The 24,064-nt window shown below is 44.6% G+C and overlaps 2 protein-coding genes across 2 annotated transcripts in view; both read right to left on the reverse strand.

The window, feature by feature from the left end:
* The window catches only part of LOC142258821 (uncharacterized), a 56,615-nt gene extending 53,816 nt beyond the window's left edge, over positions 1–2,799 (reverse strand). The window contains exon 1 of the mRNA XM_075331411.1: positions 1,260–2,799. Within this exon, the coding sequence (XP_075187526.1) occupies positions 1,260–2,728 (1,469 nt within the window). The 5' untranslated portion in view covers positions 2,729–2,799. The remainder of the gene's footprint in view (positions 1–1,259) is intronic.
* Positions 2,800–5,403: 2,604 nt separating this feature from the next.
* Positions 5,404–16,828, reverse strand: LOC142258812 (uncharacterized). The gene is made up of 6 exons (XM_075331403.1): positions 16,670–16,828; positions 14,565–14,702; positions 14,359–14,482; positions 14,073–14,275; positions 10,251–10,400; positions 5,404–5,415 (listed from the first exon to the last, which is right to left on the reverse strand). The coding sequence occupies exons 1-6, from the start codon at positions 16,826–16,828 to the stop codon at positions 5,404–5,406; spliced, it is 786 nt and encodes a 261-aa protein (XP_075187518.1).
* Positions 16,829–24,064: the final 7,236 nt, after the last annotated feature.

Raw genomic sequence — 24,064 nt, forward strand, 5'->3', positions numbered from 1 at the left:
AGTGATCTCAGATATTATTTGACCTATCAATAATTCAGTTCCTGTGATGCAAGATGCCATGTTGTTTCCTTATCATTAAATCGAGTTCCCTCTGATGTGAAAGGATTGCTACAACAAACGGTAATGTTGATGCATATTTCTGTTATTGTATAAGATTCTATGACTATAGTTCTAAATGCCTATGTACCATTAACTATTCATGTGCTATTAAAATAAATAGTATCTTGCTATAAAGAATATTAGTATTCGTGCCTGATTAGGATATCAGTGAGCGCTTTGTAAGTACGGGCTTTCAGCCCCCTTTTTAGTAGAATTTAGCAAGACACGCTTACATGCTGAAGACACTTGCATGCATCAGAAGAGAACACCATGCACCGGGCGAGCGGAGGGATGGTGAGTATAATCATTTATTTTCTTATGTGTGCAGCGTGATGGGGAAATATATACACGAATGGGCCCGAGATGAGGGCCATATATACTGTATAAGGATAGGGACATATGCACTAGGACAAGAGCCATATATACCAGGATGGGGATCATATATACTAGGATGGGATAAAGATAGGCAACATATATACCAGGATGAAAGACATATATACGAGCATGGGAGACACATATACCTGGAAGGGGCCCAGTATGGGGGACATTAGTACAGAATTGGGGGATTTTATCCCCGTAACAGTGTCAGCAGCAAATCCTACCCATAACATTGCTTCATGACCACAATTTTTGCGTTATTTTTTTCCCTATATTCCTCCTTCAAAACCTAGGTATGTCTTATGGTCGAAAAACTACAATAATTTCTAAAAAGAAAGAAAATGGTTCTTTTCATCACAAATCCTTACTTAAGGAACTGTAGCCGATTTTAGGATAAAACCCTTTGAATTATAGTACATCATGATGGCTTCTCCCGTGTGACTCATCTGACAACAGGACCCGATTAATGATAAAAACATTTGGCAAATTTCGAAAGCAAGAATGGCTGCTCCGCTCTGCTGGTTTTCTGATGTCGGAAGACTTGATTTACCAGTTAAACATTTCAATTTTTCACAACATGAAAAAGGTTCCTTCCCTGTGCGGCTTCTTCACATGTTTAACAAAATGTGATTTCTGAGAATTACATTTTCCACATTCAAAACATAAAAATGGTTTATTTTGTGTGATTTTTTTGATGGTGAACAAGACCTGATTTCCTAGTAAAACATTTACCACATTCTGGGCATGAAAACAGCTTCTGCCCTGTGTGAGATCTTTGATGCACAACAAGTTCTGATTTCCGAATAAAACATTTCCTACACTCTGAACATGGAAATGGCTTCTCCCCTGTGTGATATCTTTGATGGACAACAAGTTCTGAATTAAAATTAAAACATTTCCCACACTCTAAACATGAAAATGGCTTCTCCCCGGTGTGAGATCTTTGATGCTGAACAAGTTTTGATTTCCGAATAAAACATTTCCCACACTCTGAACATGAAAATGGCTTCTCCCCGGTGTGACATCTTTGATGCACAACAAGATCTGATTTCTGAATAAAACATTTACCACATTCTGAACATGAAAATGGCTTCTCCCCAGTGTGACATTTTTGATGCACAACAAGTTCTGATTTCCGAATAAAACATTTCCTACACTCTGAACATGAAAATGGCTTCTCCCCTGTGTGACATCTTTGATGCATAACAAGTTTTGATTTCCAATTAAAACATTTCCCACACTCTGAACATGACAATGGCTTCTCCCCTGTGTGACATCTTTGATGCACAAGAAGTTCTGATTTCCAATTAAAACATTTCCCACACTCTGAACATGAAAATGGCTTCTCCCCAGTGTGACATCTTTGATGCACAACCAGTTCTGATTTCAAATTAAAACATTTCCCACACTCTGAACATGAAAATGGCTTCTCCCCGGTGTGAGATCTTTGATGCTGAACAAGTTTTGATTTCCGAATAAAACATTTCCCACAGTCTGAACATGAAAACAGCTTCTCCCCTGTGTGAGATCTTTGATGCACAACAAGATCTGATTTCTGAATAAAACATTTCCCACACTCTGTACATGAAAATGGCTTCTCCCCTGTATGAGATCTTTGATGCATAACAAAGGCTGATTTCTGACTAAAACATTTCCCACATTCTGAACATGAAAATGGCTTCTCCCCTGTGTGATATCTTTGATGCCTAACAAGGTGTGATTTCTGAATAAAACATTTTCCACACTCTGAACATGAAAATGGCTTCTCCCCTGTGTGACATCTTTGATGCCTAACAAGATCTGATTTGAAATCAAAACATTTCCCACACTCTGAACATGAAAATGGCTTCTCCCCTGAGTGACATCTTTGATGCCGAACAAGATCTGATTTGAAAATAAAACATTTCCCACACTCTGAACATGAAAATGGCTTCTCCCCTGTGTGAAGTTTTCCATGGTCAACAAGACTTGATTTCCTAGTAAAACATTTACCACATTCCAAGCATAAAAATGGGTTCGCCCCTGTGTGATTTTTTTTATGCATAACAAAATTTGATTTCTGAATAAAACATTTCCCACATTCTGAACATGAAAATGGCTTCTCCTCTGTGTGAATTCTTTGATGCTCAATAAGATTCTGATTGAGTATCTTCTGAGTAAAACATTTTCCACATTCTGGGCATGAAAATGTTTTTTCCCTTGTAGGAGCAGTTTCATGTTCCCCATCCCTTCTGTAACTTTTATTTTGCATACAAATCTGTGATAAATCGTAATTTTTGACTTGTTTGAAAAGACCAGATGTTAAAACTTTCCGAGGAAGGACTGGAGGTATATCTGTGACAAGAGCATGCTCTTCATATATATCATGTGTGATACTTTTATCATCTGTTTTAAATTCTGAAGATAATAGATTTCCATCTGAACTCCCAATACAGTCATCTGCTAAAAATAAACACAATGTTTTAATGATATTATCTTGAAAATACATTTTTTAAACCATAATATCAGAAATTAAATTAGGAAAAAATTTATTCTGAATCTGTTGTCCAATTTCGACATCTAAAGGCCGCTTTACACAAAACGACGTATCTAATGATATGTCGTCGGGGGTCACGGAATTCGTGAGGCACATCCGGCATCGTTAGCAACGTCGTTGCATGTGACACCTACGAACGAGCGTTAACGATCAGAAATACTCACCTAATTGTTGATCGTTGACACGTCGTTCATTTTCAAAAGATCGTTGCTCGTTCTGGACGCAGGTTGTTTGTCGTTCCTAAGTCAGCACACATCGCTACGAGTGACACCCCGTGAACAACGAACAACAGCGTTCCTGTGTCCTCCGGCAACGAGGTGGGCGTTACGTTTATTCGGCTGCTCTCCGCCCCTCCGCTTCTATTGGTGGCCCGCTGTGTGACGTTGCTGTGACTCCGCACGAACCTCCCCCTTAAATAAGAGGTTGTTCGCCGGCCACAGCGACGTCGTTAGGACGGTAAGTAAGTTTAACGCGTCCTAGCGATATTGTGTGCCACGGGCAGCGATTTGCCCGTGACCCACAAACGACGGGGGCGGGTGCAAACGCTAGCAACATCGCTAGCAATGTCGCTGTGTGTAAAGCAGCCTGAAGAGTAGTCATGGGTGATCCCCCTGATGGTCGGGAGCGGGGAGACTCGTCCGATTATTTTGTAAAGATCAAGATCGGGATCGAGATAACACGATCTTGCGTCCGATCACCGATGTTGGACTTTACAGTTATGGGATGGGGCGGGGGAGGGGGGCTGTAAAATAAAGAATACACTCAATAATAAACATTGTCATTATACTTACAGGTCCCGCGACGCGTCCTGCACTTTGTCTCCCACCGCTTCTACTTCCGAGTGCGATGATCGCTGTGTCCTCCCGGTAACCAAAGGACCTTTTGTGACGTCATAGCCATGTGATCAGTCATGTGGGAATGTGGTATTATCTCATTGGCTACAGACTGGGTCACATGGCTATGACGTCATGCAAAGGTCCTGTAGTGCCAGCATGCTTGCCGGTACACGGTGCTCGCCCAAGTATCTCAGTACTCGATATATTTGGCGACTGCTGTATACCAACGAGATGCTCGGGTACATGCCTGCCCCCCCTCCCTGCATGTTGGCGCTCTTTACAGAGTTAGCCCACATGCAGGGATTGGCTGCTACACCCGGTGATGAATAGTGGTGCCGGGAATCAGGTGATCGGAGATCACCATTGCTATAGTAACCCGCTTGTTAGGTTACTATGGCAACGGTGGCAGCGGCGACGTCACCGTTTACCAACCCGCAGCCTCTGATCACTCATTGAGTGATTAGACAGCGCGGGGAGCAGCAGCGTTCTTCCACCCCCCTGTGCATTCTGATATAGCAGAGCTAGATCGGTGACAGAAGACTAGGATCGTGGAGGGGTGAGAGGGAGTAAAAAAGATGGAGTCTCTAAGTGTGTCTGTGTATTTATTTCTATTAAAGTATTTTTTTCTCTGTGTGGTGTCTTTTTTTGAACCCTTTATTGGAGATTCTTAATGGCCGGGTCAAACTTGCTTGACATTAAGAATCTTGGGCTTAATACCAGCTGGTAAAACAAAGCTGGTATTAACGCCTTATTACCCAGCGTGCTACCCGCCAGCAGGGCCACTGGAGAGTTGGATACGGCGCCAGAACATGGCACCTCTATAAAAGCGCCATTTTCTGGGGCAACTGCGGACTGCAATTTGCAGCGCATGGGGGGCCCAGAAAGCTTGGGCCACCCTGTGCTGTGGATTCCAATCCCCAGCTGCCTAGCTGTACCTGGCTGGACACAAAAATTGGGCGAAGCCCACGTCATTTTTTTTATTATTTCATGAAATAATTTAAAAAGGCTTCTCTATATTTTTGGTTCTCAGCCGGGTACAAATAGGCAGCTGGGGGTTTGAGGCAGCCCGTACCTGCTTGCCGTACCTGGCTAGCATACAAAAATATGGCGAAGTCCACGTCACTTTTTTTTTATTTTTGGCAAAAAACTTTTTTTAAAAAAAGGGCCTCCCTGTTTTTTGATTGCCAGCCAAGGTAAAGCCAGGCAGATGGGGGTGGCAGCCCGTAGCCATCTGCTTTATGTGTGCTGAGAATCAAAAACACTGCGGAGCGCTTCGGCATTTTTTTAAATTATTTATTTACTCTCATACAACTGTATATTGTGTACAATAATTATATATACATATATATATAAATATATATATATATATATATATATAAACACACACACACACACACAAGAGACCACTGCAAAATTTTCAGTTTTTCTGATTTTTCTCTTTATATTTTTTGAGTAAAATGTAAATTGTTCTTTTATTCTATAAACTACTGGCAACGTCTCCAAATTTCGAAGCAAAAAAAATTTGTATTTATTTTACAATAATTTACTTGTTACTCAAAAATATACCTATAAAGAGAAAAATCAGAAAAACTGAAAATTTTGCAGTGGTCACTCAATTTTTGACAGAACTGTATATATATATATATATATATATATATATGTGCACACACAATATATATTGTACACAATATATAGTATATATAGTTGTATAAAGATAAATAATTTTAAAAAATGACGTGGCGCTCCACAGTATTTTTGATTCTCAGCGCAGTTGAAGCGGGCGGCTACGGGCTGCCACCCCCACCTGCCTGGAAATAAAAATACAGGGAAACCCATTATTTATTTATTTTATTTAAAAATATAATAAAAAAAAAAATGCGTGGGCTCCCGCTGTATTTTGATGGGCAGTCAGGTAGAGCCCTGGCAGATGGGGGCTGGGATTCTAGGCAGCCTGCAGCCGCCCCTGCAAATGGCGCATTGTTTCTTAGCGCCATTTCCAGGCACTTTACCCAGCTCATCCAATGATGGTGGCACACTGGGTAATAATTGGGTTAATACCAGCTTTGTATTCTCAGATGGTACTAAGCCCGAAATTCATGGTGTCACGTCAAATTGACATGGCCACCATGAATTTCTAGTAAACAGTAAAAAAAATACAACACAGAGAAAAAATTTATTAGAAATAAAACAAAAAAACATTTAGAGACTCCATCTTTATAATAAAAAAATCCTTAGTCCGACGTAATCCACAGGTAGAGCATTGTCAGCTTCATCACTCTGTACAGACACAGTCTAAACACAGCGAGAAGCAGAGAGCATTGTAAGCTCTGCTACATCGCTCTGTACAGAGCAAGAAGCAGGCGGACAATGAGCGGATGATTGCACTGGCGTCTTGCATGGGCATCACCCCGCATCGACTGATCTCAGGACAGGAGCGCTTCAACTGCATGGAATGACATGCAGCCGACCCGCTGCTGTCTGGAGATTGAGCGCCGTTTTGCGATGCGACACTCGCACAGTGACAGTCAAACTTCAATCGAGTCTATGAGCCATGGACTTGGGTGAACCCTGACATCACCGCAAACACGGCCAAAAACAGCCGATGACTGCCAAGTGACGAGCAGTGCAGTGAATACCCCCGGAGTTAAGAGGACCTTTGAAAACGTCATAGTCATGTGACCAGTTAGTATGATCATAAAGATATTTATTTTATTAATGTGCTTTCTTTTTACAGCCCCTGGTCCCGATTTGGACCGATCTGTAACACAAGCTTTTCAGGAAATCTCGTGATCGGCATCGTGGACTCGATTACTATGTGATCGGTACGATCTCCGATCTTTACAAATCGGGATCTCCCATCCCTATCTAAGGGGTACTTTGCACGCTGCGACATCGAAAGCTGATGCTGCGATGCCGAGCGCGATAGTCCCCGCCCCCGTCTAAGCTGTGATATCCTTGTGATAGCTGCCATAGCGAACATTATCGCTACGGCAGCTTCACATGGACTCACCTGTCCTGGGACGTCGCTCTGGCTGGTGCCCCCCTCCTTATTAAGGGGGCGGGTCGTACGGCGTCACTGCGACGTCACATGGCAGGCGGCCAATAGGAGCGGAGGGGCGGAGATGAGCGGGATGTAAACATCCCACCAACCTCCTTCCTTCCGCATATCCTACGGGAGCCGCGGTGACGCTGGTAGGAGATGTTCCTCGCTCCTGCGGGTTCATACACAGCGAAGTGTGCTGCCGCAGGAACGAGGAACAACATCGGACCGTCGCGTCAGCGTAATTATGGATTACGCCGACGCTACACCGATGATACGATTACGATGCTTTTGCGCTCGTTAATCGTATCATCTAGGCTTTACCCACTACGATGTCGCCTGCGATGCCGGATGTGCGTCACTTTCAATTTGACCCCACCGACATCGCACCTGCGATGTCGTAGTGTGCAAAGTACCCCTAAGAGTTACATCTTCATTAATTTGAATCTCCCATTACTAGCACCAGTTCTCTGGAATGTGCTACAGGAAATAATCTGATTGATTGTCACAATATGACTGCAGGATAATGAGGGACAGGGGGCCCTTATACTGTCCCTCAAGCTAGGGGACCCTAAACTGTTCCTAACCTCTTGATTACCCCTGAAGATGGAGATGCCAGAGTCCTGTGCCTTACTATTCTCCTGACCAGATCTAATCTGTTATCCCCCGGGGAAGGAAGGGGCAGGAATATGATGGAAATGCAGAAAGGCAGCAACAAAAAGACAAGGGTTAACACCACAACAGCTCAAGGCAATAATACACAACAACCACCCGTAAGTCTGGATCTCAACACCTCACCAGACCAGTATAGGTAACCTATAGATGGCATTAATGGAATAGTCCAGCCAGCATATACAGAAGGGGATCGATAGATACTTTCTCCTCTACAGCATGTGATCAAAGACATTAACAAGCAACCCAGCAGAGAATAAGGGGCACTTTGCACTCTACGACATCGCAAGCCGATGCTGCGATGCCGAGCGCGATAGTCCCCGCCCCCGTCGCAGCTGCGATATCATGGTGATAGCTGGCGTAGCGAACATTATCACTACGCCAGCTTCACATGCACTCACCTGCCCTGCGACTTCGCTCTGGCCGGCGACCCGCCTCCTTATTAAGGGGGCGGGTCGTGCGGCATCATAGCAACGTCACACGGCCAATAGAAGTGGAGGGGCGGAGATGAGCGGTACGTAAACATCCCGCCCACCTCCGTCCTTCCGCATAGCCGGCGTGAGCTGCAGGACGCAGGTAGGAGATGTTCCTCGCTCCTGCGGCTTCACACACAGTGATGTGTGCTGCCGCAGGAACGAGGAACAACATCGTAACATCGGTCATTCCCAATTCATGGAAATGACCGAGGTTACACCGATGATACGATTACGACGCTTTTGCGCTCGTTAATTGTATCAAAAATGCTTTACACACTACGATATCGCCTGCGACGCCGGATGTGCGTCACTTTCAATTTGACCCCACCGACATCGCACCTGCGATGTTGTAGTGTGCAAAGTGCCCCTTACTCTTGCTAGCCTGCCCAAGCCTGTGGTTCGACGCCTGCGTCTCCCTGCACTGCTCACAGACATCAGAGCAGTTAACTTGCAGAGTGCCAGAATCTATAATTTTCACAGATCCTGGCGCCGCCATGACAGTTGGCAAAACCTGCAAAAATCTCCTTGTAACTTTGATCCCCAACATGGACAATTTGAAAGAATTTTTTTTCAAAGACGAACATAAAATAGTTAGACAGATGCCGGATATTTAACGGGATTGTCCGGGACTGTAATGTTGATGGCCTATCCTTAGGTTTTGTAACCAAAGCAGGTAGCAGGGTCTTGCGGTCTGTCCAGATAAACATTAGGGCTCCAGTTCATCAAGACCGGCAATGGACACTGACAAATGACATCAGGAACTGAAGTGAGATTTCTGGCAAAGGGAACGCCACAGTTTGTTATGAATTAGAGAAGTGGTGACATCACACCCTTCTTCTGGCCAAGCTCTGCCCATTTTTGCAAAGCTGGTTAAAATTGGCGTGAACAGACACAGACACCAGCCTTTGGTCACATGATATGATGTCAAAAAGGACCTTAAGCAGTCCTATAATTGGCGTATAAACACTATGACTGCTAGGAGAATGGGGGCCTGTGAAATTCCCCAGTTTGCTCTCCATTTCCCCTAATGCCAGTCTATGTCCTGTTGAGTTCTTTTAGACTTCTGCAATTAAGAGACCTTTGGTTACATCATGTCACATGACTTTGAAATAATCAAAGGTCCTTACACCATCAACCTTAGAATACAACTCATGGGGTCCATAAGAGAGTGGGGTTCCTGAGAAATCGTGCAGTTTGATTCCTTCCAACACTGGTCCTGACTGTAACTAGGGCTTATTTTTGGAATAGGGCTTATATTTCAAGCATTCTCAAAAAATCCCATAAAATCATGCTATGGCTTAATTTCAGTGTAGGTCGTATTTTCGGAGAAACGGTATTCATTAACCCTCTGCATTTGCCGTCATAATGACATAGAGAAGGTACTAGAAACAAACAGCAGAAGAAGCAGAAGCAAAGAAAAAACAGCTGAAAAATCCAGAGCAGAAAGCCTAAAAGTCTAAACACAAATTAGTACAGAAAGTACATAAGTAGATATCTCTTACAGGATAGAGCTGGAGGAAACACATCCTGAGGAACATCGGGATCTTCTTGTTTACATTCCTGTGGGAGAAGAGGACGGGGACATCTCTCTGGTGTTGTCCTCTTACTGGATAGAACTGGAGGAGACACATACAGGGACTGAATTCATTCCTTACATACAGATAATTATAGGCCGTGTGTATCTAGTCCTGTCTATTACCTGGGGATGTGAGGGGCTGGGGATCCTCCATCATGACGTCCTTGTACAGATCTTTGTGTCCTTCTAAATACTCCCACTCCTCCATGGAGAAATAGAAGGTGACGTCCTGACACCTTATAGGAACCTGACACATACAATGATACCATCACCCCCGATCCCTTCATAGCGTTACTGTATAATGTCCCAGCATTCCCAGCAGTGTCACCTCTCCAGTCAGCAGCTCAATCATCTTGTAGGTGAGTTCTAGGATCTTCTGGTCATTGATGTCCTCATGTATCGGGGGGTGAGGTGGAGGCCCCGTGATTGGGCTCAGGGGTCTTCCCCATCCCTCAGACACAGGGGCCTGACAGCACTCACTAGAGGTCTTCTTCACTACTGTGTATTCCTGGTTATGGAGAGACACAGTAATAAATCTCACTCCAGACATTTCCAGAGTCCTCACCTCTCCAGTTCTGTCCATCTGTTATTCCCATAGATAAGAATGATGTAATGCGACGTCATCAGAATCTCTCACCTCTCCAGTAAGCCGGAAGAGGATCTCTAGGGTAAGATGTAATATCCTCTCCGCCATCTTGTCCCTGTCCATATCCATCCTTGATGGGTCAATCAGGAGAATTCTCTTATATAGAAGATCTCCACTGAGAGGATCCGATATTCTAGGGACCTGAATGGGGAGAAGATGACGATGTAACTGTGGCGCCCTGGACAAGCCAGGACGTCACAAGCACTACACCAACACACCCCACACTCCCGGTCAGGCACACCAAAGTCAAACAAAAACCCTTGTTGCCTCCCTCCAGGGGCTGATGTTCACACCAGGGGGTGGGCCAGGCGGTTGGTCCCGCCCACCGAGGAGTTCACAGTCCTGGAGGTGGGAAAAGGAGAGCAGATAGCTGGGAGTTGAGTGAGGAGAGTGAAGTGGTAAAGGAGCAGACAGAAAGTGGTCTTGGTGTGTGGCCCGGACGGAACAGCAAGGTTGGCAGACGGTGGTGACCGTCTGCAGGAGAGGCCTATTGGAGCTAGCCGTAAGGACCGTGGACGGGCGGTGGCCCGGCGGTACCGGACCGGTACACAAAGAGAAGCCAGCACCATCCGGCAGGGGCTTACGGACCCCGACAAGGCTAGGAGTCGCCGTGCAATTTGTCAAATCCGTTAGCGAAGGGAACCTCCTGGGTTTCCCAGCAGCCAAGTCCCGACAGAAGGCAACAGTCCAACCGTTAGAGGGAAACACAGTAACCGCCAAGGCTAAAGTTCCCAGGGCCAGAGCCTGCGGGCAAAAGGGGCTCCTTCAGCACATATCCAAGCTGGGGAGCGGGTTACCGGTGGGAACCCATTGGAACCGTACACACTAGACAGGTGCAGGGAAAGGCAGTCACCATCAACCTGCCGGGAGGAGAAACACCGCAGCCGTCTGTGGGACCCGTCCATCCAGCCGTTTGTTTTACCGGAGACTCTGTGTTCATCATTGGCTGAGTGAGTACCACCGTGCTGTGCGGCACAGCGCTGCCCCCACGACCCTGCACCTCACCAGGCCCTGTAACCAGCCTGCCATCCATCCCTACCCCCTCACCGGGCCCCGGGACAACCAACCCCCTACCCACGGAGGGGAGAACTAACATCCAGGCTGCTCCCTGTCATCGCTCCTGGGATCCCCGTCCAGAGCAGCGGTGGTGTCACCAATCTCACCACAACCGTGGGTGGCGTCACGGACAATATCAAATCCCCACAATCAATTCCCCCTTTTCACTCACGGGCGAGGAACGCCGCTCGAGTCCCCGGGATCCGGCCCACCGCTCGAGCCACCACCGAGCAGCAGCAGCTGGACCCGAGCAATGGGAGAGCGCAGCGTCCCCTCCTCCGCCCGCGACATAACATCATAAAGAATCCGGTGTAATAATACAATTACTGGAGATAACCGTTCACTAGATAGGGAGGATTACCGCGCTGCCATGAGAAGTCCAGACTAACTCTGCTTCCTCATTACAGTGAATGGATCATTTGGGGGTTTCATCTGAATCATTTCATTTGAATAATTACATGTAAACCTGTCATGCTAATACGTTGTGTGAGGGCTTCACTGCGCTCTGAACCAGGCTTATCCAGGGGGGCATGATTAAGTGCCGACCCAGTCATCACCAGAGCCTCTGAGGTTGGACTTTGCTGACAGTAGGCACCAGTTACCAATACAGAGCAGTTCCTGGTTGTTGTGTTCCACAAAGAGGCTGAGCGGTGTATCATGAAAAAGATGGGGTGGAAGTCACTGCCTCTAGGGAAGAACAGGAAGGATAAACCCTGTCACATACTCTGAGCAACTCTGAGCTCCCCGATGTCCCAAGACAGGTTTTTTCCTCTTGTGCTGCAATCACGTGTCTATCCCTGTCTTACCCTAATCACAACCGTATCTAGTGAGCAGGGCAGGAGGAACACTAGTCCTGCTTTATAATAATGACACAAAAAGAAAACGACAGACAAAGGAAAAAGAAACTGCATTCCCAAACAACAAGTGGTAAAAAAGGGGGGTGGAAAGAGAAATTAATAAAAAGGGAGATGATTAATAGGAAGACACCAAAGAAAACTTCCAGGCAGCAATCTCCAGGATCAAATTCAAAACAATTGCTCTTTCCATGGCTCACACCTCCATGCCAGGACCATGGAAAAGCAAGTTATCACTGGCAACTACTGAGGTGAAGTGGTGAGAACTTATACCAGAGGGGAGTGCAAAAATCAGAACAGCTGAGACATCTCAGGATGGTAAGCCAAGAAAGACACAAGGATCTGCTTAACCCTAGCAGCGCCAGCACGAGGATAGTATCCACAGCTAAGTGGAAGGCAAAGCAGATCCAACTAGTGCTGGCTTGCGCTGTGACCTTCTGACCCATGGGTTAGGGGTGACCTCTCTCTGTCTGATAACCTGGTGTCGAAACCCTGATGTAAGTGTTCAGTGTAGAGAACGGGATAAATGTGATCCAAAAGTCACAGACAGATGGAGAAGTCACATCTATGATCAGCTCTAATCCTGCTGTGGTTGCCCCTGAGGCTTCAGGTGCCACAGGGTACTGCACCTCAATTAGGGTGTAGTACTTATCCCGGGTTCAAGGAGGGTCGGTATCAGTTCCACCAACACACATACACACAGTTACAGTGGGTTGCCCTACTCAATGGGGACCGTGCCAGGGTCGGGTCAAAGTAGGGGGTCACCACAGCGGTGGGTTTACAGGACGCCACCGCACCAGGGGCTCCCTGATCTACTGGAACCGGGGACTCAGGGTCAGGGAGAAGCAACCACAGGGGGAGTCAGGCGCACACAGTGGGAAGAGCAGGTTGACCTAGTGAGAGTAGTGAACCATCCGATGAAGTGGCTGGGGGCAACAGCTTGGAACACACAACACAACTACAAAAGGAGAGAACAGCTCTAGACACAGAGCAAAGCAGACATGCCGAGAAGCAGCTCTGTGGGCCAAGGTGTTTGAACACGGTCGCTGGGGAGAAGCAGGTGGCTGCTTCCACAGAACCAGTACTGTCAGGGTACAGAACCCTAGCGCAGGCATACTTCACGTTGTCTACCAACTCTGCAAGGGTCGCGGGAACGGCTAGAAAAGTCACCGAACCTGTCCCACCAAGTGTGCAGCCAAATAGCATAAAGGATCTGGGTCTGAGGTCTTGAACCATAGACTGACACACACCAGATCTGAACTTCCACGGAATCGGTATCGGCTGGAGTCCATCGTTGTGGAGAACGGTACTCTGGGGCAGCGCCTGAACTACCAGTGAGTAAAAAGACCTGGAACCGCAGCCCCTGTCTCTCCCTCATCTTTACCGGCACTGTCGCCCAACGCTGCGGAACCAATGGGGAGCACCACCACCCCGTCCGTCTTCAGTCATCCTCCCCGAGGTAACCCCGCTCCGCCTGTGAGGAGCGACAGCATCCCAACTGTGACCTTCACCATCAGCCCCGGAGAGCAGCACCCGGAAGCGCAGCGGCGGCCCATCCCTGGGGCCGCGTACCACAGGTGGCATCACAATCTAAAAAGAGTTTCCTCACCGCCCTCTCCCTCCATCCTACCAACCCGTACACTGCCTTCCCTCCCTTCCTGTACGTCTCAGGATCACGAAACTGGGCAAGGCTGGCCCATGACGATGCAGAGAATCCGCACCCCTGGCCCGGCGATGTGTTGGGTGAAAACCCCACGACCCCGGGGTGCTACACTGCCATCTCCACCACTCTCATTACACAAGTATAAAACATAACACTGGTGGATAAAACAAGACTGAACATAAGACCTCACAGCCGTCTACACATCATAGGGAGATTTCATGGCACCTTCTCTACATCTACCTGATGATCCTGAAGAACATCGGGATCTTCTTGTTTACAGTCCTGTGGGAGAAGATGATGGAGACATCTCTCTGGTGTTGTCCTCTTACTGGATAGAACTGGAGGAAACACATCCTGAGGAACATCGGGATCTTCTTGTTTACAGTCCTGTGGGAGAAGAGGACAGGGACATCTCTCTGGTGTTGTCCGGTTACTGGATAGAACTGGAGGAGACACATACAGGGACTGAATTCATTCCTTACATACAGATAATTATAGGCCGTGTGTATTTAGTCCTGTCTATTACCTGGTGCTGTGAGGGTCTTGGGAACCTCCATCATGACGTCCTTGTACAGATCTTTGTGTCCTTCTAAATACTCCCACTCCTCCATGGAGAAATAGACGGTGACATCCTGACACCTTATAGGAACCTGACACATACAATGATACCGTCACCCCCCGATCCCTATATAGCGTTACTGTATAATGTCCCAGCATTCCCAGCAGTGTCACCTCTCCAGTCAGCAGCTCAATCATCTTGTAGGTGAGTTCTAGGATCTTCTGGTCATTGATGTCCTCATGTATCGGGAGGTGACGTGGAGGCCCCGTGATTGGGCTCAGGGGTCTTCCCCATCCCTCAGACACAGGGGCCTGACAGCGCTCACCAGAGGTCTTCTTCACTACTGTGTAATCCTGGTTATGGAGAGACACAGTAATAAATCTCACTCCAGACATTTCCAGAGTCCTCACCTCTCCAGTTCTGTCCATCTGTTATTCCCATAGATAAGAATGATGTAATGTGACGTCATCAGAATCTCTCACCTCTCCAGTAAGCCGGAAGAGGATCTCTAGGGTAAGGTGTAATATCCTCTCCACCATCTTGTCCCTGTCCATATCCATCCTTCACGGGGCAATCAGGAAAATTCTCTTATATAGAAGATCTCCACTGAGAGGATCCGATATTATAAGGACCTGAATGTGAAGGAGATGAACCGATATATAAAATACTGCAGATAATAAGCGAGGTGAGATATCACTTAGGTAGGATAAAATATCAAGATGAAATGTGCAATGTAAGTAATAAAACCGACCGATACAAGTAGCACATTATTTTATAGCAATATAAATACAATGAAAAGTGATCAATTATCCATATTGCACCTAGAATGGTATTAATGAAAATGTCGGCTCATCAAGAAAAAAACAAGTCCTCACTCCATCGACGCCAAAATAATAATGTTACCGGTGTCGGAAAATGGCAACACAAGCTGATTTTATTTTACAAAAGTGATTTTTATTCACCACTAGAGATGAGTGAACCTGAACTCAGACTTTTCCGATAAGGTGCGGAGATCGGATGCTTTATGTATGCAAACTAATCTTGGGCGTATCGATGTGCTCGGGTACGCTCGGTGCTCAGCCCAGTGTGAGCCGCTTGCAGTGTTTGATCGGCTCACACTGGGGGTAACAACAGCGAGATCGGATGTAGTGTGCACCAACTATTTATTCACCATTTCATCGGACTTTGAATTTACTTAATTTCCAGTAGATTTCAATGTAAAATGAAAAACTATGACACCCCCCCGCAAGAAGTGTGAAATATAGGAATATACCACTATCAATGTTATTGGCCCCGACCATTTAAAAAACAAACATATATACAAAATAACAAAATAGATTTGTTACAAAACAATGAAGTTAAAAAATAGCTAAGAAATATTTCCATGTGGTCATTAAGATATATTATGTATAATCTGTCTTTATTAAACAACAAAACAGCAAAGCAACATACATGAATCAGAACAAACAACTCTACAGCCATCTGACGTTCTAATAATTGCCACCGAGTGCACTGTAAATTCTAGCTGTTCACAAAGTGTGAGCAGTTCTACATGTAAACAATACAAATTTTTATGACTCGCGAAACCTCAAAGTGTAGAGGTGAATCGAGTCTATATCATTGAAAATGGAAAGAGATATTGAGAAGAGATAGAGAGAGATATAGAAAGATATAGAGAGAGAAAGAGAGAAAGAGAGCGAGGAAATGAACAGATAGGATAGAAAGAGAAAGAAAAGGGGAAAAAGGGGAGGTAAGAAAGGAAAACAAAGGAGGGGAATGTCGGATAGTGTGAGATATAGGATCGATCTTGAGCGTAACTGGATCCAACTCACGGGCCAAAGAGATGCCAGTAATCGCTAGTGTCCTTGAAGAGGATCCAAGGCTGCCACATCTTCAAAAATCCCTCATTGTCCCCCTCTACCTCAGCTGACAGATCCTCCATGTGATAAATAAAAGCTAGTTCCTGTTGCCATTCCCTCACGGATGGAACCCCTGATGATCGCCAATGCCTAGGTATCACCCACTGTGCGGCCGTTAGGCAAAACCGCAGCAAATCACATTCTGAGATCTAATAGAGCCAGGAAGTATCGATACTAGAGATATCTGAAGAGAAGGGATCACTAACCTCTCCGGTAATTATAAAGTACGGCTGTATAACTGCCTCCCAAAACGGCTGAAGTTTAGAACAATCCCACCATACATGTGTCATGGTTCCACGGTCTGTTCCACAACGCCAACACATTTTGGACCCCAAAGGGAAAATCCTGTGAAGCCTTACCGGATATTGGCACCACCTGGTTAGAATCTTATAGTTTTTTTCTTTGGTGTATCCAGCTGCGGACATCTTCTGTGTAAATAAATACACTTTCTGTTTTTTCTCATCTGTAAAACATGTCCGCAGCTCTGCTTCCCAGATAGTAATCAAACTCAGATCCATGTGCGCAGAAGGTGTACCTTGACCCAATAATTTATAGATAAGTGATATCAAATGGAGAGGTATGGTGTCCTGTAAGAATAGTTTCTCAAAAAGGAAAGTGTACTATTAGGTGAGGGCAAACCCCCTTCAACTGAGCACAAACAAAGGAGTACAGCTGTCTATATTCGAGCCACGACAATGACTGAGGGGGGTTCTAAGTTCTGCATATCAGTATATGGCATAATATTAGTTCTCTGTAATATGTCGTAGATATGACAGTCATCCTCCACATTCCAACGTAAGAATGTGTTTCGCGAGATGCCTGGTGGAAATTCCGGGTTGGAGAAATTTGGGGATAACAGAAGAGAGGGTCCAACCAGGGAACTCTTTCATCCCAAACTTTCAATGTGGTTTTAGTCAAGATATCTGCCATTCCTGTGTGCACCCTGTCCCATGTCCCCAGCCTCGGTATATATTTTAGGGGCATTGATTGTACGTCCCTGTTCCAGGGCAGCCCACTTTTTAGTGTCTGCATGGAAATGACAGTCAAACACGTGCAGTAGAGATGATGTCTACGGAAGTCTGGGAGACCCATGCCACCTTTAGAGGTAGGGCGTGTGAGTATCTGATACTTAATCCTGGCTCTAGAGTGTCCCCATATAATAAATGTATGCAGGGCGGACTTTAAAGTGTGGAAAAAACTGGTGAGAGGGAGTATTTGGAATGCTTGGAACAAATATAAGAACCGAGGGAGTATATCCATTTTGAATGTGTTAATACGCCCGAGCTAAGAGATGCTTTTTTTATGATATGCTAGAAGCTCCCTTACAGTATATGAGAAAAGCGCCTGATAGTTCATGGAGTAGAGGGAGTCTAGATTAGCAGAGATGGAGATACCTAACAAATTGGATTGCCCTGGACTGCCACTTAAAAGGGAAGCTAGTTTTGGCCATCGATACCTCTGTGGGGCTCAGAGAAACATTCAAGGCTTCGGATTTTCCATATTTGACCTTAAAGTTACTTAGATCCCCAAATTTCTTTAACTCTAACAACAGATATTATGACAGCATCCAGCTTTCAGTCATAGGGGTGGCACTGATGCAGTTTTAATCTCCACTCAGTAAACCATGCTATCAGCACTGACTGACAGCAGGTTCTAATGCTGAGCGGCTGTCAGTCACTGCGGGGGGCAGGGTATATATGTGGTAATAACAGACATTTCCCTTATTTCCCACCAGTTTCGCTCGACATCAGCAATAAAAACTTGATGCTGAAGTTGGTTTCTTATTGGTCCAGTTTCTTATTCGTGGCTGAAGTTGATTTCTTATTTGGGTTTTTTCTCTGTTTTTCTTTTTACAGCTTTAACAACAAACGTAAAAAAAAAAATCCCAAAAATAAAGTACAATACAGCGAGGAGCCCGGATGTGAATACACTTAACAGCAGCTACAAAAATGATAAAACTGGGATAAATTGGGCATGAAAGTGGGCACTGAAAAGCGTAGTTGAAAGGGTTAAATGACTTTGGAGCACTGATCTCACACCACCATTATATAGTGATGTCTCGCATCTAACTCAGGTCACTCCAACCCGGCCCAAATGGGTTCTGGGCGTCAGAACTGGCACCAAAGTGAGTAAATAGCCAATTCATCCAGATGTGAATAAGTAACTGGTGTTCTGTAAAGTTCTCTTCCGGCTGATGTAAATGGGTTTGTGTCACTAATTAGTAATCATAAAGGGAAAGCCGCCATTGTTCTCTGATTTCAGTCTATTCTCAAATTACCTATACAGATCAGTGATCCAAGGTCATTTAACCCTTTCCACAACGCCCTTCGGTGCCAGTTTGATGCCCATTTTTGTGCCAGTTTTATCATTTTTGTTGGTCCTTTTCAGTGTATTCACATTCAGGCTCCACATTGCAGGGGTTTATTCATTTTTTATTTTTGTTGTTAAACCTGTTAAAAAAAAAAAACCAGAAGAACAGAAAAAACCCGAATGAGAAACCGACTTCAGCATCGCCATAAAAGCAAACAAACAAATAAAGACAGGAACATGAAAATAAAGCCGAGAAAATCACGAAGAAAGACACAAAATTTTCTGGAAAATCCGAACAAAAAAAAGATTTTGACAAAGCATTAACCTGAATGTACCAATCAATATGATAAAAAAAATTGTTTAAAAGAACTGAGAGTCCTGGGTGGTTGATACCTTTTAATGGCTAACTGAAAAGATGGTAATAATAGCAGCTTTCCAGACTACTCAGGTCTCTTCATCAGGCTCAGTATAACACAAAATCTAAAGAGTCACATATTTATACACAACAGGACATAGAATAGAGCAGTAAATAAGAAAGGTTATGTGAAGCAGAACTATCAGTATGGCAAGAGGACAATCAGTTGTTGCAGTAAATATTGGAGCAGTTCATAGATAAGGAGTGTGAAAGTTTTATTGTCCTCTGATTGAGGTCTGGTCTGTGTTGTGATGCCCCCAGATGCTCTGAGGAGCACATTTCTTAATTGATGTAAAAAGACATAAATCCATGTGACCCCTTCATTCCTGCTCTGAATGTGTCACCGGTCGTCATACGTTTGTATTCCCAGACTCTTCTCTGTCTGTCGGTTTTGAAGTTTCCTTTCAATACCAGCAATTTCATGTCCATGATGCTGTGGTCTGGGTACAGAAATGTTTGGCCACAGGTAGATGTATCCTTTTTTTCTCTAATTGTGTAGCGATAAGAATTCATCCTTGTCCTGAGTTGTTGTCCTGTCTCCCCTACCTACAGACCCCCAGTTGGACTTTTTGTACATATAATTAAGTACACCCCATTAGTTGTGGTGCAGCTGAAGGTCCCTGGGATCTTGTAGTCCTGAAGTGATCTGGGAATCTTTATCTTGTCCATTGTCAATATAAATGGACAGGTCTTACATTTTTTCTGGTTGCAGGGAAATGTTCCTGTTGTTGGAGAGGACAGGGAGCTTCTGACAATGATGTTCCTTAGGTTTGGGGGCTGCCTAAAACACAGAAGTGGGAGGTCTGGAAAAATAGATTTTAATCGGGCATCTTTTTGCAGTAATGGTTGTAGTTTCCGTGCAGCTCCTCTTAACACCTCCAGATTTGGATTGTAGGTGATCACAAGAGGGACCCGGTTGTTTTCTTCTTTAGTTTTATAAAGTAGGAGATAGTTTCTTGATTTTCTGGTGGCTAACTTTTCAAATTGTTCCAGGATAGTCAAAATTATTCAAAGTGTAAACCAAACAAATCCCTTTAAAATTATTCTTTATTTCATAAATATTAAAAATTCCCAAGTGATTCACCCATACACATAATTATCATGGGGAATTTTATAAATATATATACAACCAAGATAGAATAGCCGTATTCTAGGAAGATATATAAATTCAATTGGTGGCAGAGGTCAGGATCTAGGATCTTACATTAAAGATACTCTTGCCCTATTGTACACTAACCCCTACCTACCAACGGAGGGTATGACGTCTTAGCTTAACTGGGCGCCCCTGTTCCTCGACGGCTATCCCTTAATTCCCCTGATAATTTGCCCTACCATATAAGGACAGAATATTACTCTAAACTATGCGGTACATCAAATTATTTATGGTTGGACAGGTGGACCTTTACATTTTATCTGAGAAAGCTATGTTCTGATTCAATATGCCAAAAGCTTTCCTCCTATGTTTAATCAGTAATGTTCCATATAATCATAAATTCTTACACCTTATAAAGGCCCATGATGACCAAATGCATATAATCACCCGCATAGGATAGACACAAATCCTGGAACAATGCCAGTATATCAACCACATATATCCTGGAACAATGCCAGTATATCAACCACATATATCCTGGAACAATGCCAGTATATCAACCATATCATTATTTACACAAGATTATTCACTTCCCTTTGTGTAGTGCATCCGCACTGCCTCAACGCGTTTCCGGATCCAGGATTTGTGTCTATCCTATGCGGGTGATTATATGCATTTGGTCATCATGGTCCTTTATAAGGTGTAAGAATTTATGATTATATGGAACATTACTGATTAAACATAGGAGGAAAGCTTTTCGCATATTGAATCAGAACATAGCTTTCTCAGATAAAATTTAAAGGTCCACCTGTCCAACCATAAATAATTTGATGTACCGCATAGTTTAGAGTAATATTCTGTCCTTACATGGTAGGGCAAATTATCAGGGGAATTAAGGGATAGCCGTCGAGGAACGGGGGCGGCCAGTTAAGCTAAGGCGTCATACCCTCCGTTGGTAGGTAGGGGTTAGTTATAGTGTGTACAATAGGGCAAGAGTATCTTTAATGTAAGATCCTAGATCCTGACCTCTGCCACCAATTGAATTTATATATCTTCCTAGAATACGGCTATTCTATCTTGGTTGTATATATACAGTGCCTACAAGTAGCATTCAACCCCCTGCAGATTTAGCAGGTTTGATAAGATGCAAATAAGTTAGAGCCTTCAAACAAGAGCAGGATTTATTAACAGATGCATAAATTTTACAAACCAACAAGTTATGTTGCTCAGTTAAATTTTAATAAATTTTCAACATAAAAGTGTGGGTCAATTATTATTCAACCCCTAGGTTTAATATTTTGTGGAATAACCCTTGTTTGCAATTACAGCTAATAATCGTCTTTTATAAGACCTGATCAGGCCAGCACAGGTCTCTGGAGTTATCTTGGCCCACTCCTCCATGCAGATCTTCTCCAAGTTATCTAGGTTCTTTGGGTGTCTCATGTGGACTTTAATCTTGAGCTCCTTCCACAAGTTTTCAATTGGGTTAAGGTCAGGAGACTGACTAGGCCACTGCAACACCTTGATTTTTTCCCTCTTGAACCAGGCCTTGGTTTTCTTGGCTGTGTGCTTTGGGTCGTTGTCTTGTTGGGAGATGAAATGACGACCCATCTTAAGATCCTTGATGGAGGAGCGGAGGTTCTTGGCCAAAATCTCCAGGTAGGCCGTGCTATCCATCTTCCCATGGATGCGGACCAGATGGCCAGGCCACTTGGCTGAGAAACAGCCCTACAGCATGATGCTGCCACCACCATGCTTGACTGTAGGGATGGTATTCTTGGGGTCGTATGCAGTGCCATCCAGTCTCCAAATGTCACGTGTGTGGTTGGCACCAAAGATCTCGATCTTGGTCTCATCAGACCAGAGAACCTTGAACCAGTCTGTCTCAGAGTCCTCCAAGTGATCATGAGCAAACTGTAGACGAGCCTTGACATGACGCTTTGAAAGTAAAAGGTACCTTACGGGCTCGTCTGGAACGGAGACCATTGCGGTGGAGTACGTTACTTATGGTATTGACTGAAACCAATGTCCCCACTGTCATGAGATCTTCCCGGAGCTCCTTCCTTCTTGTCCTTGGGTTAACCTTGACTCTTCGGACAAGCCTGGCCTCGGCACGGGAGGAAACTTTCAAAGGCTGTCCAGGCCGTGGAAGGCTAACAGTAGTTCCATAAGCCTTCCACTTCCGGATGATGCTCCCAACAGTGGAGACAGGTAGGCCCAACTCCTTGGAAAGGGTTTTGTACCCCTTGCCAGCCTTGTGACCCTCCACGATCTTGTCTCTGATGGCCTTGGAATGCTCCTTTGTCTTTCCCATGTTGACCATGTATGAGTGCTGTTCACAAGTTTGGGGAGGGTCTTAATTAGTCAGAAAAGGCTGGAAAAAGAGATAATTAATCCAAACATGTGAAGCTCATTGTTCTTTGTGCCTGAAATACTTCTTAATACTTTAGGGGAACCAAACAGAATTCTGGTGGTTTGAGGGGTTGAATAATAAATGACCCTCTGAATAAACTTTTCACAATTTAAAAAAAAAAAAAAGAAATAACATTCTTGTTTGCTGCAGTGCATTTCACACTTCCAGGTTGATCTACAGTCCAAATGTCACAATGCCAAGTTAATTCCGAATGTGTAAACCTGCTAAATCTGCAGGGGGTTGAATACTACTTGTAGGCACTGTATTTATAAAATTCCCCATGATAATTATGTGTATGGGTGAATCACTTGGGAATTTTTAATATTTATGAAATAAAGAATAATTTTAAAGGGATTTGTTTGATATTCTGGTGGCTCTTGTAATCTGGTTTTCAATTGTTCTTGGGTGGTACCCTTGATTCAAAAAGGTCTTTCTGATGACCTCAAGGTGATTGTCTCTATCTGTAGTGTTGGAACATATCCGATTGTACCTGATGGCCTGACTGTACACTATAGAGTTTATGTGTTTTGGTTGAAAACTGGCCCATTTCAGGTATGTTGGACGGTCAATTGGCTTCTGGTACAGGGAGGTCTCTATTTCATTGTTCCGTAGTTTAATAATGTTGTCCAAGAAGTTTATTTCAATGCAGGAGTAGTTGAGTGTTAGGTTGATCGTGGGATGAAACTGACTAAAGTGTTTATGGAAGGTCTTCAGTTGCTGCTCCTCAGGCTCTGTCCAGATGATTAAAATATCGTTGATGTAACGGTAGTAGGCCAGAGGCCTGATAGGACAAGAGGATAAAAAGTCACTCTCAAGCTTGGCCATGAAAAGATTCGCATATTGTGGTGCCATTTTGCTTCCCATTGCTGTTCCAGTCTTCTGAAGAAGACTCCGGTAATACAAACGTATGACGACCGGTGACACATTCAGAGCTGGAATAAAGGTGTCACATGGATTTATGTCTTTTTACATCAATTAAGAAATGTGATCCTCGGAGCATCGGGGGGCATCACAACTCTGGACCAGACCTCAATCAGAGGACAATAAAACTTTCCCCCTCCTTATTTATGAACTGCTGCAATAATTACTGCCACAACTGATTGTCCCCTTGCCATACTGATCGTTCTGCTTCACATAACTTGTCTTATTTACTGCTCTATTCTATGTCCTGTTGTGTATAAATATGTGACTCTTCAGATTTTGTGTTATACTGAGCCTGATGAAGAGACCTGAGTAGTCTTGAAAGCTGCTATTATTACCATCTTTTCAGTTAGCCATTAAAAGGCATCAACCAATGAGGACTTCAGTTCTTTAAAAACATTTTTTTTTTATCTCTATGGCTGAGTCTAGAATGTACGGGCTCCTATCAGGTTAGTGGGCGTGACCAGCTTGGTTGGGGGCATGACAATGTCTCCCTGTCTACTGTAATCATGCAAGAGGGGCCTCTCCCCCCCTCCTGTGGCTTCGCCTCCCCTGCACCCCCCTCCTGTGGCTTTGCCCCCCCTGCACCCTCCACCTGTGGC

Source organism: Anomaloglossus baeobatrachus, assembly GCF_048569485.1.
Source record: "Anomaloglossus baeobatrachus isolate aAnoBae1 chromosome 5 unlocalized genomic scaffold, aAnoBae1.hap1 SUPER_5_unloc_12, whole genome shotgun sequence".
NCBI classification, from domain to species: Eukaryota; Metazoa; Chordata; class Amphibia; order Anura; family Aromobatidae; genus Anomaloglossus; species Anomaloglossus baeobatrachus.

Bases quoted from the DNA above. Each gene is read 5' to 3' on its own strand.
- LOC142258812 (XM_075331403.1), bottom strand. From the start codon at position 16,828: ATGGATCTGAGTTTGATTACTATCTGGGAAGCAGAGCTGCGGACATGT. The intron at 14,483-14,564 runs GTGACACTGCTG...TGTATGTGTCAG, and splicing joins TTGAGCTGCTGACTGGAGAG to GTTCCTATAAGGTGTCAGGA. The intron at 14,276-14,358 runs GTAATAGACAGG...TGTCTCCTCCAG, and splicing joins CAAGACCCTCACAGCACCAG to TTCTATCCAGTAACCGGACA.